The sequence below is a fragment of the Scylla paramamosain genome, chromosome 39 (assembly GCF_035594125.1).
Source record: "Scylla paramamosain isolate STU-SP2022 chromosome 39, ASM3559412v1, whole genome shotgun sequence".
Taxonomy (NCBI): Eukaryota; Metazoa; Arthropoda; class Malacostraca; order Decapoda; family Portunidae; genus Scylla; species Scylla paramamosain.
The window spans coordinates 13,391,604-13,410,914 of NC_087189.1; the positions used below are offsets into that span (position 1 = coordinate 13,391,604).

Below are 19,311 nucleotides of genomic sequence, written 5' to 3' on the forward strand. Positions count from 1 at the left end.
CTAAGATCTAATTTTCAATCTGTAGAACACCACCTCTCCTCTTCTAAACCTCATCTTCTTTTCCTCACTGAAACTCAGGTGTCTGAGGCAACTGACAGTAGCCCTTTTCTGTTCCCTCCTACTTTCTCTATCCTCATTTTTGATCCAAAGCTGGATGCTGCGTTTATGTGCGCAATGACTTAACCTGCTCTCGTGCCCACGCTCTTGAATCTTCCGAGTTTTCCACCATCTGGCTACGACTACAGAGTCACTCTCATACTAAATTTATCTGTGCTGTATACCTCTCACCTAACTCCTCTGATTATAAGAAATTCTTTGACTACTTAACTTCCAAAGTGGAGCACATTCTGACCCTCTTCCCTTTTGCAGAGATCTCCATTCTTGGAGACTTCAATGTTTACCACCAGCTTTGGCTTTCCTCTCCCTTCACTGACCATCCTGGTGAACTAGCCTACAACTTTGCTATCCTCCATGACCTAGAGCAATTGGTGCAACACCCTACTCGTATTCCTGACCGTCTTGGAGATACGCCCAACATTCTTGACCTTTTCCTGACCTCTAATCCTTCTGCTTATGCTGTCACCCTTTCTTCTCCGTTGGGCTCCTCCGATCACAATCTCATATCTTTATCTTGTCCTATCGCTCCAATCCCTCCTCAGGATCCCCCTAAGCGAAGGTGCCTCTGGCGTTTTGCCTCTGCTAGTTGGGGGGACCTGAGGAGGTATTTTGCTGATTTTCCTTGGAATGACTACTGCTTCCGTGTCAGAGACCAGTCTTTGTGTGCTGAGCGCATAACAGAGGTGATAGTGTCTGGCATGGAGGCGTACATTCCTCACTCTTTTTCTCGTCCTAAACCTTCTGAACCTTGGTTTAACACAGCTTGTTCTCGTGCTATACATGATAGAGAGGTGGCCCACAAAAAGTACTTAAGCCTTCCATCACTAGAATCTCATGCACTTTATATTTCTGGACGGAACCATGCCAAGTCTGTTCTCCTCCTTCAGGAGGTAAACATATCACGCAGGGAAGCCACAGTACGCTTGACTTCTAATCTTTCTAAAATTTCTGATTGGGGCAGAGCAAACTTGGTATTGTTCAATGCCTCAAAAACTCAATTCCTCCATCTATCAACTCGACACAACCTTCCAGACAACTATCCCCTCTTCTTCAATGACACTCAACTGTCCCCCTCTTCTACACTGAACATCCTCGGTCTGTCCTTTACTTATAATCTGAACTGGAAACTTCACATCTCATCTCTAGCTAAAATAGCTTCTTTGAAGTTAAGTGTTCTGAGACGTCTCCGCCAGTTTTTCTCACCCCCCCAGCTGCTAACTCTGTACAAGGGCCTTATCCGTCCATGTATGGAGTATGCTTCACATGTCTGGGGGGGTTCCACTCATACTGCTCTTCTAGACAGGGTGGAATCAAAAGCTTTTCGTCTCATCAACTCTCCTCTAACTGACTGTCTTCAGCCTCTCTCTCACCGCCGCAATGTTGCATATCTAGCTGTCTCCTACCGCTATTTTCATGCTAACTGCTCTTCTGATCTTGTTAACTGCATGCCTCCCCTCCTTCCGCGGCCTCGCTGCACAAGACTCTTCTTTCTCTCATCCCTATTCTGTCCACCTCTCTAAGGCAAGAGTTAACCAGTATTCTCAATCATTCATCCCTTTCTCTGGTAAACTCTGGAACTCCCTGCCTGCTTCTGTATTTCCACCTTCCTATGACTTGAATTCCTCCAAGAGGGAGGTTTCAAGACATTTATTCATCAATTTTTGACCACTGCTTTGACCCTTTTATGGGACTGGCATTTTTTTTTATTAGATTTTTGTTGCCCTTGGCCAGTGTCCTTCCTACATAAAAAAAAAAAAAAAATCATTTATCTTTTTTTTTTTTTATCTTTACAGTTCACTATTTGTTTACCTGATTATTCATTAACATCAATACTTAATTAATATTTTTTCCCCTTGACACACATCATTCACACTCAGCTCTTCCCTTTCCACGAGATCGATACTTAACAGGCTTAAAAGATCAGCTGAGTTTATTAGCAATCCATCCCTCTCACTGGTAAACTGTGGAGCTCTGTCAGTCTGCCTTTCCAACTTCATGACTTTCTTAGGAGAGTAAAATGAAGATCCTTTAAGAATTGCCTTGTTTAGTTCAGTTGGCCTTCTGCAGTCTCCCGTTTTCTTATTGTACTCTTATTTTCTACACTGCCCACGAAAACTTATTTTGACTGACATGTTTATTCCCTCCCAGTAAGCTGTAGCAATGATTTAATGAGCTTTATTGAGTTTTATTTCTTTTGCAGGTACACTCTGGAACTCCCTGCCTGCTTCTGCATTTCCTCCTTCCTATGACTAAACTCTCGCAAGCGGGTGGTTTCAAGACATTTATCCTCCAAATTTGGGTATCCTTTTGACCTTTCTTTTGGGGCTGGCATGTTTTTTTTTTTTTTTTTTTTTTTTTTTTTAGCTCTCTTCGTTGTCCTAGGCCAATGTCCCTCTTACATAAAATAAATAAATAAATTGTAATGGTTTGGGATAGCACGTTGCTGGCAGTAAGGCTGGTATGGGATCACTGATGCCTCCCACAGCCCCACTCTCACCTGTCCAGTAGAAGTCCCCTCCCCCCTCCTTCCCTCCTCCCCCAAAAGTTTCTCCTGCCCCCGGGTGAAAGGAAATACAAAGAATACTTGTCCTTTATATAAAAATTATAAATGAAATTTTTCAGAATACTTGCATATTATTGTATCAGAAGCATGCTGGCAATTATACATTTCTTCAGAAGTTATAAGGCAGAAAATCTAAATAATGTACAAATGTTTAGTCATGATGTAGATGGAGTATAATGGAAACAAAAAAAAAAGCATAATGAACCCCCACTAAAAATAAATAAATAAATGTTGATGAAGCATGAAGGGAAAAAATACAAAAAAGAAACCCAAACAATGTACAACAAAAAGAAAAAAAAAGAAAAAGAAAATAAATGAAAAAAAAAAATATGGAACATAATGTAGAGAAAAAACATATCCACAAATTACATAATAATTACAGGATTGAACAAAAAAATAAATAAATAAAATAACTGAACACTAAAAACTGGAGGAAAAAATCAGTTCCCACAATATACTATGCCATAAAAGCAATAAAGAAAAAATAACAAAATAAAATAAAACAATATATATAAATCTAATACAGGATGAACATTGAGTTATATATTTACACATAGATCTACCAGGGTTATTGACAGAGGAGGCAACAGCAGCAGCAGCAGCAGCAGCAGTCAACAGGTCCCAAGCATGGCAGCGCCTCTCACCAGACACACATGCAGCCTGAGCATCTTGCAGCGGCCATCTTTTCTCACAGATATCTTGGATTCTGGGAGAGAGAGAGAGAGAGAGAGAGGGAAAATAATCCTCCACTTTCTTTGCTCAGGAAATGCATAGAGTTTTTATATGTAGTGACTGAACAATGGAATAAAATGAATGAAAATAAAATGAAAATAAATGCTAGGAAAACAGAAGTGATAGAATTAAGTAGAGAAAATGATGAAGTAAATAAGAGTAAGAGGAGGAGGGATAAAACAATTGCGAAAACTTTCAGTATCTCAGTGTGCAACTAAATGCACAAAATAAACAACAAATAACAGAATAACCAAGCACAGTAACACCCTAACAGTATTACACTTTACACAAAAAAAAAAAAAAACACCATCTTCCTACAATAATAATATACAATAATAATTCATACTATCATTCCCTAACCAGTTATTACACAGGTCAGGAGTTAAAAAATAAAAAAAAATAATAATAATAAAAAAAAAAGCAGCTAAATGAAAACACCAAGAATAATCAAAGGAGTAACTGGAAGAGATCGGATGAGAAACAAGAAATACATACACCAGCAATCAGGATAGAACAAGAAATAACAGGTTCCAGCTTGGAAGGGTTAAATTAAAAAAAAAAGGGATAGGAAGGAATCAGTTCTCAAATCAAGAAGTAAATGAATGGAATGGACTCAGTAATCAGGTTGTTGATGCCGAGTCATTAGGGAGCTTTAAAAGGTAGCTATGTTTCATACAGGGACTACCACATGTAGGCCTGCCAGATTCTTGCAGCTTCCCTCATTTTCTCAAGTTCTTACAGTAGACAGTTTGCACAACAATTGAAGTTGAGGATACCAAGCCATCCTTACCTTTGGGACATTGCACAGTGTGTTTTGCCTTCAGCTGGTGACACACTGCCCCACCCTCACTCATCACTTGCATCGTGCCAAGGCCGTCTATCACATATATTGTCTGCATGAAAAGGAAAACAATACAGTGAGTTTTAGACACAACAATGCAAGATTAAGACTATTAAACAATGTGTTCCACCAATTTATCCCACATGGGGTGGCTCAGACAAAGCACCACACACTGATGCACACATCATTCACACTCCTAGCCACATCAGCCTTGGTGGAGAGGCAATGTCTTGTGGATGACCCTACAGCACACCAGGACCTTGGGCATTGCTGGCACCATACCTCCACAGCAAGACCTGGCAGCATATGCAATACTTTTTCTGTTTCTTTCACCTGTATTTCACCTGTCTCAACTCCTCCATCCACTGCAACTGTTGATCCCAATTACTTGAAACAATCCACCTCTTCCAGCTGTCCTCCATTCAGTCCTACATCCATCCTTTCTCCACATTATCTCTTTTGAGCATTTCATTATTTTACTTTTATCAACATTAACTTTCAGCTTCCTCCTCTTATTACACTCAGACTCTTCATCAATCTCTTCAACCTCCTCTCAGAGTCAGCCACCAGATCTTTAACACCAGCAAATAGTAGCTGACTCAGATCTCATACCCTTTCCTCCCCAGTGATCAGACTCAGGCCTCTGCAAAAACCCTCATATTCACTTTCTTCACCACACCATTTGTATACAAGCTGTACATCCAGTGACATTATAAAAAACCTGATGCAAACCTACTCTGGCTGGGAAGAACTTGGTCCCTACCACTCTGGACTCTTTTTCTGGGACTGGCATATCAGTGGGTATTTTTTTCTTTTTTATTGGATTTTTGTTGCCCTTAGCCAGTGTCCCTCCTACAAAAAACTCCCACCACCACCATAATCTCTCACTCATGCATTGCTATATAAACAGAAAGCCTTCCTTCCTTCCAGCACCCTGCCTCAAACTTTGCATACCTTCACAACACCACAAAGTCCTTTCCTGTCAACATTATCACACACTTTCCCCATGTCCACGAATACCGAAGACTTCCTTTCATTTCCCAAAGAGCTTTTAACAACTCTATCTTCCCACTATGAAACTAAACAATTAAACACTTCAATCAATACACTATATGAGGTACATTTAAGAAACAAAATAAGAATACAGAAAACAAGAAATGAAAACAGCAGAGTGAGACAATAACTTCAGTAATTAGACCAACATCAAGAACACCACCACCACCACCTACATACCATCTTCCCTGAGCTGTTCCACACAATGTTGCCACGCTCCAGAAACAGGTATGAAATGAAGATGGTTTTCTCCTTGTTGTGCATCCCATGGGCCACACAGCACCGGTATGCCTTCTTCTCCAGGACGATGAAGGGCAGATCATTAAACTTCACTCTGCCCACCACTGTCAGTTTCTTGCCTGTGAAAATGATGTGTGTGAGAGGCAAGACACCTAGCTGGCATATTTTTCTTTAATTCCTGAGCACTGTGGGGCGTTTCCTCTCCTCCTCTCCTCCTACAGCCACTTCCAAATATTGTGTCAGCTAGAAATTGTAAAATGTATTCCTTTTCATTCCTTTCTTGTGAGTGTTAAGAGATTTCATGCATTCTTTTAGTGATGAGAATTAGTGATAACACTTCAACCATTGCGTCTTTGCTTCATAAAATCCTGTTAAGAACGTAAAAAAATAAGTGTTGGTGCAGGAAGCCATCAGGCCTACACGCAGCAGTTCCTGTATGAAGCATACCTACCTATTTCCTACTATCACTCCCATCCATAAATTTGTCTAATCTTTGAAAGCTCCCTGTTGAAAGTTTTGGTATAATTTCAAGAGACTGACTGCAAGATGAGCGAGTGAGCAGTTAAGACGCTCTAATGCCTGTAGTCTTGCGGTTACATAAGGGAATTTTTTATGAACACTCCAATGACGTAAAAAATGGCACACTGTCACTGGCTGTCAAGGGTTTAGGCTGTGTTTGCCCCGTGTCACGTGCAGCACTGGGGTCAAGCTTGCACTGTGATGTCTCTATGTATTACTTTGTATGCATCTTGTCCTTAAAAGTCATGGATGCTACTTTTACTGAGGAAGATACACCTTTTGATATATGTGACCACCTTAGTGTGTGTGTGTGTGTGTGTGTGTGTGTGTGTGTGTGTGTGTGTGTGTGTGTGTGTGTGTGTGTGTGTGTGTGTGTGTGTGTGTGTGTGTGTGTGTGTGTGTGTGTGTGTGTGTGTGTGATACAAGACAACTGAATCTGAGCACTTGAAAACATAAATACATCAAAACATAAACAAAATGGATAGATAACAGTAAATGAATCCATAAATAAGCAAATAAATCAATAAAAAAATTATATACATATATATACATAGAAAGATACAGACAGATAGATAGATATAGATGGAGATAGATAAATACCAAAGACCAGGCTGAAAAAGGAGGAAAGACTGCATGACAACAATACAGTACCCAAAAAGCAAAGAAAACAGGAAACTAAAGCAGCCAAACCCTCAAACACATTAATTGGCTGCAACTTTTCTCGGCACCATGAAAATCTATAGTGTCTGTGTATAACAAAAAAAAAGAAGCAAGAAAATGACAAAATTAGCAAAACATTATAACGTCAATACTTGTAATCGTACGGGAGTGTTCAAAATAGATGGCTTGTGTATTTTATAAGAGGTAAAATGCAGCAGTAAATTTAAGTGTAACATAATAACAAGGCAATAATGTGTACAGTAAGTAGTGGATAAATAAATAAACTGATAAGTAAAAATACACAAATAAATAAAGATAACAAAACAATATCAATAACATATAAAATAAATAACACACAATAACATAAAAAAAAGCTGAAAAAATAATAAAATAAATCTCATAGCAAACAACAACACACTTATATACAAGAAATAAAAAATCAAACCCCATTCAAAATACAATACCACATTAAATAAATACAGGTAAAATCAGGTGGTAAAAAATTATATTGTACTACAGTGAACAGTGAACAGTGAAATGGTATATGTGCACTGTCCTTACACTGTCACGATGAACATAGTGGAAGTAGAATAGAATAGAGAGAAAGGGTAATATAGGAGAGGAAACAGGGGATACAGAGGAGAAGGAAGTGGAAGATGGAAGGAAGTGGAGATTGATGAAGGAAAAGGTGAAAGAGAAGGAAGGAAGGAAGGAAGGAAGGAAGGAAAATGAGGTAGAAATAGATGATAGAAAAGGTGAAAGAGAAGGAAGAAGGGAGGAAAGGAGGTAGATGCTTATGAAAACGGTGAATGAGGAAGAAAAAGAGGAAAAAGAAACAGAAAGAAAATGGAGATATGACAATACACAAGGCAGATAAGAGTCATGAAAAGCACAGAGAACCAGAAATAAATGATAATGAGAGAGAGAAGAAAAATTCAAATCAATTTTAAAATGCAATAATACAAAATAAACAAGACAGAGAAAAGGATAATATAGAAAAGAAAGAAAAAGATATGAAGCAAGAGGAAGAGGAGAAAGGGAAGGAGGTGGAGGCAGATGACAAAGCTGAAAGATAAGGAGGAAAAGAAGAAAGTGACAGAAAATAGAGAAATGAGGATAATGTACAAGGCAGGTGGCACGGAAAACACAGAGGAGCAGACAGACAAAACTGCTTAAATTAAACTGGAATTGTCAGGAAAGTGAAGTAATGCAATGAACACAACAGCCAAACAAAGGCCAGTATACAGAAACACTTTGCTCTCTCACCACGACTATTTTTAAAGGCCACAGAGATGATGTCGGGTTCCCAAGAGTGTTTCTCCTGTTAATAATGTAGAAATGTGGTTAATCTGTCACTATAACTGTAGCAACACTCTTAAAAACCTGTGTCACTTCAACTAGAGTGTTTTGAAATGGTGGAGGTACGGCGCAGAAGTGTTTCAGAATGCGGCATATCATGTACACCTGCCCCAAGTAGAAATGTTACAAAAAGTACAGATAATTTTGGGTCTAAAATTGAAATTAGGATTTAAATTAATGAACTGCTCTACACTGAGAACATCACAGAAACCAAGAACTGCAGGTTTGGTAGACGAAGTTGTCTGGTCATTTATTTATTTTTTTCCTGCTGCAATAATTTATACAGCACAACACGACTCCTTGGGGCAGCTGGGCACACAGCTCACTGCTCCAGGCTATGCAATGACACTGGCGAAGACAAAAGTTTATTTCTCTCATAAAAATACAGAAAGTCACTATACGGGTAAGAGTCTTATGTACACAATACTGACGTGAACAGCAAATGAACTTGAGATAGATTTATATAAGCAAACATATCTGAAGGGCAAAGTAAGTGGTAACAATTTGCTCACTTTAGATTAGTAACAGGAACATTGGTATATATTTAGTTACTGAAAAAATGTAAATTACCTAAATGAGTTTTGTAAACATTTTTATTCACTTCACTGAATTAAAAACCAAGCATTCTTCAAACTTTAGAGCACAGCGCCTCACACAAAAATGGTGCTTGAGGTAGAGTTTTCTCTGGCTGGCAAGTAAAGGATGGGCTGATCAACAGTGGAATCATCACATGCAATGCCAATTATTATCTACAGTATTTTAAGCTTAAAAATTTACTGTGGTACTGCGTGGATATACAAAATTAAAGTCACAGCAAAATACAAACTGCAAATATTATCTTAGTCTTATATTACTCTTATTTTTTAATACAAAAAATATATATACAGCTTTGCATTTGTGTAAGTACTTCCACAAACACAAAACAAGAAATTTATGTAAAATTAATCACACATGCAAACCCACAGACAAAATGACACTTCAGCACTTGAGAAGTGTGTAGTGTGCAGGTGATGTGACAGTGGCCAGCTGTGTCCCCAACACTGCACAAAGAGGCACAGCTTGTGTTTGCTGCCAGGACTGGCTCACCTTGATTCTCTCCAAGTTCACACTCACAGAAGGTATTAAAAAAGAGTTCAAGTTCTTCAATATTTTGTAATTCATACACTTGCCTTGTGTGGACTTCACTGCTCCAGCTGAGGAACACTTTGCCATCCATTCCTCCTTTCAAGTACAAGTCCAGCTGGCCTACAATCCTGCACAGCATCCTCAGCATTGCAGAGATACCAACACTCACAATTATCAAAAATCCATTGAACTTTCATCAGGTACTTCAGGTTATGCATCCCAATGCAATACAACTTCAAAGCTTTAGTGCTTTCTATCAACATGCATTACATCAGCTTCACCTGTGGAGGCAGTCTCTGAGGTGACCAGATACACATTACACAAGCTCATGAGAAACAGTTTGTTTAGGCTTTCATATTCCAAACACCACAAATAACATCCTCCACCCACTGGCACCTCCCAGCACACACCCCACCATGCCAACACAGCCAACAACTACCCGGCCACCTGATACAAGCCTGCACCAAAGACCCCCACACCCAGCCCCTCTACCCCTTTACTACTGCAACACTGTTCTGACGCATGTGTGCACCATGCGTGTCAGCAGCCCCGTGGCACCCAGTGAAAGGAGTGTGGCATGCAGGCACCACATCAAGAGATGTATGCATTTCACCAAGCCTTGAGTGCATCCCACGTGGCGGCAACACACTCCGCAAACATAAGCGTGTGAACCATTACACAATGACTCCCATCCATTATAAATTTACACACAATAGCCAATCAATCATGGAGTCTATTTCCTTCAGAAAAATTAATCCCAATCATATTCTTTTGTTTGAAAGGAGAATACTGTCACTCCTTCCTTCCAAGATCTTCAAATTCTTCACTTGTTTGTCTGCAACTTGAGTGACTGAAGTATTTTGCTTCCTTCAATGAACATGAATACTAATGGCCTCTCTTCCCTTAGCTAGTAGTGATGAAGAGGATTATAACTATGAGACAGATAATAGGAAGTTACTACAAGATTTTCCAGATGAAAACAGCTCAGATTGACTGAAAAAGAGGTGAGGCCAGTGAAATAAGCACTGTTTCTTCAGCAGACACTGTCAGTGAGTGAGGCATGTGGGCCGTGGCGGCGGTGGTGTTGTGGGGAACATTTTCTTCACACCAGATGGGGGTTGCGGTAGCAAAGAAGTTAATTAACTTAAATTTCTAGCACACACTTGAATTTACACGTAATACTTGCTCTTTTTTCACACCACTTCCACCAGCCACTGAAGACCATGTGCATTCAGTTACACATAATGTAAGATGTGGCATAAGCTTCTTACCACTAATAATAGATACATAGAGAGGCTGTACCCTTACACAGGAGTCACCAGACGCTCCCACCACAGGGCGGACAACTGAGGAGTGACTGATTCTGCTTGTTAAAAACCTAGTCCATAGAATCGAGGGCTGGCAGTACTCCAGTGAGGAATGGGCGAGAAGAAGGAGGAGAGGAAACCATAGTGCATGACAGCATATACTGTAAAAAGGAGAAGAGCTTGACTGAAAATTGAAACTAAAACAAAAATAATAACCTCCCTACCTCCTACACTGATTCTGGATATCCTGGATTCCTCCTCTGCCGGCTCATCAAAGTAATTCAGGTTTGGGGAGAACAGGCGGCGCTTGGAGGGTGACTTGCTTGGGCTGGGGTTGGGCGACCACGAGGAGAGGACCTTCTTTGCATTCACCTTCTTTATCTGCTTTGGGCTCAGCGCTGGATGAACTGCAACTGAACTTCCAGCTTTTGAGAAGGTTTTTGAAGACTTGCTGGGTTTATTAGAGGTCACTGTGGACTCCTCAACCCTCAGGAGGTCCTCGGGGAGAGTGATGCCTCGGCCCACCTGTGACCCCAAGACAGCACTGCAGTCTATGACCCTTGTCTGGATCTGCATGGTGGAATCCTGCTTGTGGTGGATCACCTTCACCTCTCCATCCTCCTGCCTCTCCACCTGCACCTTCTCAAAATTCCAGAACTCCAGTGGTTTGGTGCGGACACGTGACGAGCGCCGGGTGTTCCCTGCACCTGTGGAACGAGGGAGAACATACAAACATAAAGGAAGCTGCAAGAAGCCATCAGGCCTACACATGGCAGTCCCTGTATGAAGAACACCTGTCTATTTCTACCCATCATCCCCATCCATAAATATGCCTTATCTTTTTTAAGCTTCCCAATGACTTGGCACTAACACACACACACACACACACACACGAAAGAAAGGAATGAGAGACCAAGAAGGATGAAAAGGTGGCATTGCAAAGGTTATATACTGAAACATCATCTGATCTGACCTCAACCTGATTACTGAGTCTCTTCCATTCATCTACCACTCTTTTTGAGAACTGATTCCTTCTTATCTCTTTTTTAAATCTGTCCTTTTTGAGTTTGAACCCGTTATTTCTTGTTCTATCCTGATTACTGATCCTGAGAGAGAGAGAGAGAGAGAGAGAGAGAGAGAGAGAGAGAGAGAGAGAGAGAGAGAGAGAGAGAGAGAGAGAGAGAGAGAGAGAGAGAGAGAGAGAGAGAGAGAGAGAGAGAGAGAGAGAGAGAGAGAGAGAGAGAGAGAGAGAGAGACTGACTCTGGCAAGGCAAGTGTGTGTGTGTGTGACAAATTAATCTCAACTTAAAATATTTCATTACACAATATTTTGAAAACATAAAACAATTTTGTCCTTTGTCCTGCATTATGAATACATATTTTCACAATTATGAGTATTTTATGCATTTTTGCCATTATTCTTATTTATTTATTGCATTTTTTTTACTTTCCTCATTCTAAAACCTTGTTAGATTGTTTTAAGAATGTTCAATTTTGCGAAACACTAAGGAATATAACTTGAGATGCACCTCTTTAACATGAACCCTTTCACTGCAACACAACACAATTAACAGCACCAGAAGTAATGCATCATATCTTTATAAGCATCTACAAGGAAGGGAGGGATGAAAAGAATAGATATTGCAATTTCTGGCCACTTTTAAGATTGGAGGTGGCTGCAGAACAAGAAAAGATGTCTCAGAGTGATTGGTAATGAAGGAAAGATGTGCAAAATAGCAGACAAAAGGTTAAGTGAGGTTGGATATGCATGGACAAAGTGGTACAGCTAAGTGGGGTGATGCTGTGTTTGCTTACCTCAATATAAACTAATAATACATGCAAAAATAAGCAATTGGGACAGAGATGATAAGGAACATAACTTGAGACTTACCTAACATTAAGTAAAGTTGGTTATGCATGGACAAAGTGGTACAGCTAAGTGGGCTGATGCTGTGTTCGTTTACCTCAATATAAACTAACGATACAAGCAAAAATATGCCATTGGGACAGACTTAACCTAATATAAAGTGAGGTTGATAATGCAGGACTAAGTGGTACAGTTAAGTGGGGTGATGCTGTGTTCACTTACCTCAACATAAACTAATGATACATGCAAAAAATAAGCCATTAGGACAGAGATGGTGATCCAAAACTCCTACCTTGAGTTGTGTCCTCTTGTCCCTGGTGATCCTTCCCCTGCTCGTGACCTTCAGGTGCTGTGGCCACTCTTGCTGTGTGGCTTTTCTCTGACCTGGCATGTTTCCTTGGGCTGGCCGTGGAGGCTGTGGCTGTGGCTGTGGCTGTGGCTGTGGCTGTGGCATCACCCTCACCATCCTCCCTATCTTGACTCTGGGGTTCCTTCTCCACCTCCATCTGCTCCTGTTCTTCACCTCTCTGTTTCTCACATTGCTCATCTTGTTCCTCCTCTTCTGGGATAGTCACCATGCTCGGGTCAACACAGTGGCTGCTCAGCTTCATCGATGACACCATGTGTTTCCTAGAGGGTAGCCTGGGGACCTTAAACACTGCCTTCTTTGGGGCCTCAATGGCTGTGCTGGAAAGGATGTTACGGAAGCTGGGCTGCTCAAATGCTGTGGTGTTCTGCGTGGTGTCCTTCCCTGTCAAGTTGGACCTCGAGTGCTGCCTGTTGGAGTCGTTGAAAAAGCTCCCACGAAAGTCTGGAAGAGTAGAAGCGATTAGCTTTCATCCGTGAGGAAGACTTAAGAACGTAAGAAAGTACAAGTTGGTGCAAATTCACACAAAGTCACATGAAAGTAAGAAGGAAAAAACAGAGAATTACAACAAGGGAGAAAATCATAGGTGTACTTCAAATCAAATTAATCAATCATCAAATTTTCCTGCCATCCTAAACACAACAGTACTGTGAGCACACCTGTACTGTGCTACAATCAACGGTCATCCCTCGTGACCCACAGTTTGTTTCCACACTTTAATTTTAACACGGATTGCTGGCGACCACAAATTCAAATAACTGAGGCAGAGATGAGAGGCACCCTACCCGTGTTCTTTCTTAGTTAACTGATAAATAAACTGTTTGTAAGCACGTACACGTAGTTTTTCTTGACTTAACCCTTTCAACGTTATCTAAATTGCTAGGGACCACAAATTCAAATAAAGGGCAGCGATGGGAGGCAGCCTACCCGTGTTCTTTCTTAGTTAGCTGATAAATAAACTATTTGTAAGCAAGTACACGCACTTTTTCTTGACTTAACCCTTTCACTATTATCTGAATTGCTGGTGACAACAAATTCAAATGAGGGACAGTGATGAGAGGCAGCCTACCCGTGTTCATCATGTTTTTTCTTTATATTTCTCAATTAACTGATAAATAAAATGTTTGTAAGCACGTACATGCAGTTTTTCTTGACTTAACCCTTTCAATTTCATCTGAATTGCTGGTGATCACAAATTCAAATAAGGGGCAGTAATGAGAGGCAGCCTACCTGCGTTCATCTTTTTTTCTTTATATTTCTTAGTTAACTGATTGAAATGTTTGTAAGCATGTACACACAGTTTTCTTGACTTAACCCTTTTTACTGTCACCTGACACATCCTTCCCTAACCCCTCTGAGACACCTTTCCTTGTTCCTCAGCCACCTCCAAACACTGCACTGGCTAGAATTTACTAAATTTATCCTTTTATCTTTTTCTCCAGTGAATGCTTGTAAAAAATCCATACGTTGCTTTTAGTGCTATGAAGTATCGCAAAACACAGGAGCAACTGACACAGAGGCCCTAATTTCCCAGCGATTCTCCTTATCCACTTGCGTCTGTTACCTCACCCCCTACAGATAATGAGACCCCTTCACTACCAACCCCCTATCATGGTAGTGTATGTAACTTGCCAGCTCCACTACTGCCACCTTGGTCTTTGGTATATATGAGAGGCACACAGTATGATGGTCTGAGTGTATCTAGGGGGACTGTACTGCTGCACCTAGGATTGTGGGCAAATTATAAAAGTGATTACATGTTCAGCTCTATTCCAGGGTGGTTTGTGGCTGGTTCTTGTTGCAAGCACCCAGAGAGAGAGAGAGAGAGAGAGAGAGAGAGAGAGAGAGAGAGAGAGAGAGAGAGAGAGAGAGAGAGAGAGAGAGAGAGAGAGAGAGAGAGAGAGAGAGAGAGAGAGAGAGAGAGAGAGAGAGAGAGAGAGAGAGAGAGAGAGAGAGAGAGAGAGAGAGAGAGAGAGAGAGAGAGAGAGAGAGAGAGAGAGAGAGAGAGAGAGAGAGAGAGAGAGAGAGAGAGAGAGAGAGAGAGAGAGAGAGAGAGAGAGAGAGAGAGAGAGAGAGAGAGAGAGAGAGAGAGAGAGAGAGAGAGAGAGAGAGAGAGAGAGAGAGAGAGAGAGAGAGAGAGAGAGAGAGAGAGAGAGAGAGAGAGAGAGAGAGAGAGAGAGAGAGAGAGAGAGAGAGAGAGAGAGAGAGAGAGAGAGAGAGAGAGAGAGAGAGAGAGAGAGAGAGAGAGAGAGAGAGGGATAGAGAGAGAGAGAGGAGAGAGAGAGAGAGAGAGAGAGAGAGAGAGAGAGAGAGAGAGAGAGAGAGAGAGAGAGAGAGAGGAGAGAGAGAGAGAGAGAGAGAGAGAGAGAGAGAGAGAGAGAGAGAGAGAGAGAGAGAGAGAGAGAGAGAGAGAGAGAGAGAGAGAGAGAGAGAGAGAGAGAGAGAGAGAGAGAGAGAGTCCCATTGAGGTGACAGTCCCTATGTCAAAATTATCTTAGCATTACTACCAAAATTATTGACTTAGCATTAATGGAAGAACATCAAAATTATCTTAGAATTACTACCAAATTTATTGCCTTGGCATTACTTAATTAATCATGAAATTATTACTTAAAAAATCAAATCACTTACTGGACTGATTCTTCAAAGGTGTGGCACTAACATCAGCCAGCCTGTTGTTGATGTTGTTGTTGTTGTTATTGTTGGTGTTACTCTCATAAGTCTTCACTCCTGCTTTCCCACTCTCTGCCTTCTGCTTATTCAATCCTCCACTTCCTGACCTCCGCCTTGTTATCCTCGGGGAAAAACCTGCAGCCTTCCTTGGTGATCGCGTCTCATCACCCGACTGTTCTCTTGCTTCTAACTTCTGCTTCTTTCTGGACATTCTTGGAGAATGCAAGGAGTCTCTCTCATCTGGCAGGGATTGATTTCTGGCTTTCCTTGGGGATTTCTGGCCTGAGATGCTTCCTTTCCTTCTTCTAAACTTGGGAGACAGTGACTGGTCTTCGCCATTCACTACTGGGCAAGCTTCAGCCTTCTCTGAATATTCCAGTTTGCGTTTCTGCCCTCTCGGTTTTGGAGAACATGCTGAATTTTTACTGCTGTGCGCTGAGTTATCTGTCAGCTTGTTTGGTGTTACGGTTTCACCATTGTGTGCTGTGCTGACTTCCGTTTTCCTTGCTGATCTCTTAGAACTGTGAGCTGCGGGGACTGTTTTCTTTGCTGCTTTGCCAGGAGGGGACTTCTCCTTCCCTCCAATACCTGTATAGTTAGCAGGGGAGCCTCTGCAGTAGCTCAAAGAAAACGGCTTGAAAATGGAGCACTTGGTCAGCTCAATCTCATTATAGATGATCGCCTCACAAGTCGAGTTCTCGGGCTTTTCAAAGTTCCAGAACTCTACAGGGCGGACCCTTCGCCGCCCCGACCGCCGCACCTCTTGAGATTCATCCATCGCTGTGACTGTGTGGCATTACCTGTGTGGGGGGCGGGAGAGGGAGAGTTCATAAATAAGGGAGTCAATAAGAGAAAGTTGATAAATATGGAAGTCAATAAATAAGAGAATGAGTTAATATATGAGAGAGAGAGAGAGAGAGAGAGAGAGAGAGAGAGAGAGAGAGAGAGAGAGAGAGAGAGAGAGAGAGAGAGAGAGAGAGAGAGAGAGAGAGAGAGAGAGAGAGAGAGAGAGAGAGAGAGAGAGAGAGTCAATAATATAACTCATACACACATATACTAATTAACCTTCTAACACCACTTCTATACACCAACCATATCTTCCTTTCCACCTGAACAAATTATTACAGTGGTCTTGAAAGGTGCTGATGAAAGGAACCACAGCAGGATGAAGGTTGTTTATCCCATGATCATCTCCCAGTCCCAAATACTTCTTAACTTAAGTCTAACATCACATAAAGATAATCTCTAATCCACAGTTTACAAAGGGTCATGAGCCACCAAGATAGTGCTATACTGAAATGATACAGAAATTGATCACATGTACTATCAAATTTGCACAAAAAGTTGGATGATATTGAAATAATATTAGTGTTTTCTTCTCAGGAATAGCTTAGGTTTAATTTCCTACAGTTCATTAGTTTCTCTCTTGATCCCTTCAGTGTATAGATCACAGTTTGAAAAGTCGTATTTTGTCAACAAAATGAACAGTTGGTGTCAGGTAGTAAGCAAAGGTTATTTCCATAATTTCCAAGTTTGTGTCTATAAAGAACCCAACAAATTTTTGGGTTCAGAAGTTAACCAATCTCACTTTTCAACTAACCAAAGCATTTATGGTCAGAAATAATGGTTTGGTCCAGATATGTTTCCATAATCCCTGAGTTTAATATGTGCCAAGAATTCAATTAATTTTCAGATTCAGTAATGAACCATCTCACATTTAAAGAGAGTAATTTTCTTATAGTCAGATAAAGATGGCTACTTTAGACAACCTTCACCAGCAGCTACAGAGGTGATGAGTCACTACATTCGTGGAAACTTTCACCCCCGCCTGCTTCTGTATTTCCTCCTTCCTGTGACTTGAACTCTTTCACTTGGGAGGTTTCAAGACACTTACCATTTAATTTTTGATGGCTGCTTCTGACTATTTTTTTTTATTATAAATTTGTTACCCCTGGCTGGTGCCCCTCATACATATAAAATAAACAAATAAATAAATAAATAAATAAATAAATAAATAAATAAATAAATATATAATTCCCATGGTTTCTACTCGTTTAACAGAATAGCCTTGTAAAAGTTTCTGAAGATAATTTTGAAACACACAGATAAAAATTACAGTAAAATCTAAGGTTAACTAAAATGAAATAAAAAAAAAAGTCTTTCGCATCTCAACATGGCTTTTCTTACACCGCTCATCAGATAGAGCTTGTCTTTCGGAACAATTTGAACTCCATAATATAACCATTGCAAATTATTTATAATGCTGACAGTGATTTTTAAAGATTTATTTGTTTTTGTGGGGGGGGAAGGAAGTTTGCTTGCTCCCTGGTTAGTTTGGTTAGGTTAGGTTAATTTTGTCAAGTTACATCAAGTTAGATTAGTTTTGTTAGAGTATATTAGTTTGGTTAAGTAAATTTAGGTTAGTTTAGTTTGGTTAAATTAGGTTAGTTTGGGTAGAATAAGCTAGTTTCATTAGGTTTGGTGGTGGTGGTGCGCAACAGCCAGCTGGCAGCCACAGCAAGCGGAGGCCAGCTGGCAGCCACAGCAAGCGGAGGCCAGCTGGCAGCCACAGCAAGCGGAGGCCAGCTGGCAGCCACAGCAAGCGGAGGCCAGCTGGCAGCCACAGCAAGTGGAGGCCAGTCATCTCAGGGGGGAACATTGCCAGAGAGTGTTGCTGCTGTTAATTATTTGTAATGATCAAACTATTTTTTCATGGCAGATTCCGGTCTGTTTTGTATAATCTGCTTTTCTCAGACATCATTAGCTTCTGAAGGGATGGGTGGGTTCGGGGGGATAAAAAAAATTAAAACTAATGATTTGCGGAAAATGACAAAGAAGTTAATTTAACACAGGCCGAAAACTACCCAAAAAAATAAGGTTTCATCTGGAACATTGAGACTGATGAGAGTAAAATTTTACCAATATGACTTCTCATGCTTATCCTGTAATTTGTGACTACTGCTTTCGACTCTTCAGGGACTGGCACCTCAGTGGTCCTTTTGGATAATATGTAGATAACCTTAAGCCGCTTTTACTGAGGTTAATACTTACATATTAGATAAAATTAAGGTTATATATAAAGATTCCCCTTCTTTTCTTTTTTTTTATTATTGCTCTTGGCCGGTGCCCCTCCTACCGAAAAAAAAAATAAATAAATAAAATAAAAAAATCTCGGGTTGCGACGCCCTTCAGCAAATAGCCAGTTTCACACTATCATCTTCACTGTCAGGGTTAAGCCCACACATATGAAACCCCGAGGTCAGTTCAAGACACACCTGGTGCTGAGTACAGGTCCTCCAAACCACCAGCACCCACACAGCACAACAGGAAACGACTCTGCCACAACTCGGGTCACCACAGCCTTGTTCCCTATCTGAAATACAGGAATACATCACCATAAATTTTGACTCACCTTTATCACTGTCACTATACGATCACTCTCCAATGTTCTCAGTATCCCTACCAGTGGTGTGTTTGTTTGTGCGTCAACCAAGCGTCAGTCCTAAAGCTGAGACGCCATCGATTGTTTTGGCGCCAGACACACTGATCTTGATCTTGATCTTACAAGTAGCTTGTGATGACTCATGAGCCAGTAACCCTTTTTGATCAGCAAACAGAAAAACAAACTAGTCCCCACATCTAGCACGCCACATTTTCTCCAAGAACTCCTTCACAGCCTCAATCGTCCTTCCATTCGTCTTTCCACACCGTCCTAGCAGCAACACCATCAGTGTCCCTCCTACATAAAAAAAAAAAAAAAATCCCATCCCGTGTTCACTGACATGCATCAATACCCTCAGCACTACTAGCATCATCTCATCCCTGTCTCTGGCATACTTCACACACTCCAGCCCATATGTAACCCCTTGCTTTCACATACAAACCACC

The 19,311-nt window shown here is 40.9% G+C and overlaps 1 protein-coding gene across 2 annotated transcripts; it reads right to left on the reverse strand.

The window, feature by feature from the left end:
- Positions 1 to 2,696: 2,696 nt before the first annotated feature.
- LOC135092235 (general transcriptional corepressor trfA-like) lies at positions 2,697 to 19,029 on the reverse strand. 2 transcript variants are annotated; one of them, XM_063990599.1, is made up of 8 exons: positions 18,887 to 19,029; positions 18,699 to 18,796; positions 15,382 to 16,223; positions 12,676 to 13,194; positions 10,741 to 11,223; positions 5,487 to 5,665; positions 4,203 to 4,305; positions 2,697 to 3,386 (listed from the first exon to the last, which is right to left on the reverse strand). In XM_063990599.1, exons 3-8 carry the CDS (start codon positions 16,199 to 16,201, stop codon positions 3,292 to 3,294), a joined length of 2,199 nt encoding a protein of 732 aa, XP_063846669.1. In that variant the 5' UTR covers positions 16,202 to 16,223; positions 18,699 to 18,796; positions 18,887 to 19,029; the 3' UTR covers positions 2,697 to 3,291. The 2 variants fall into 2 exon arrangements, with proteins under 2 accessions (XP_063846669.1, XP_063846670.1); XM_063990600.1 differs by lacking the exon at positions 18,699 to 18,796 and having other exon boundaries at positions 18,836 to 18,980.
- Positions 19,030 to 19,311: the final 282 nt, after the last annotated feature.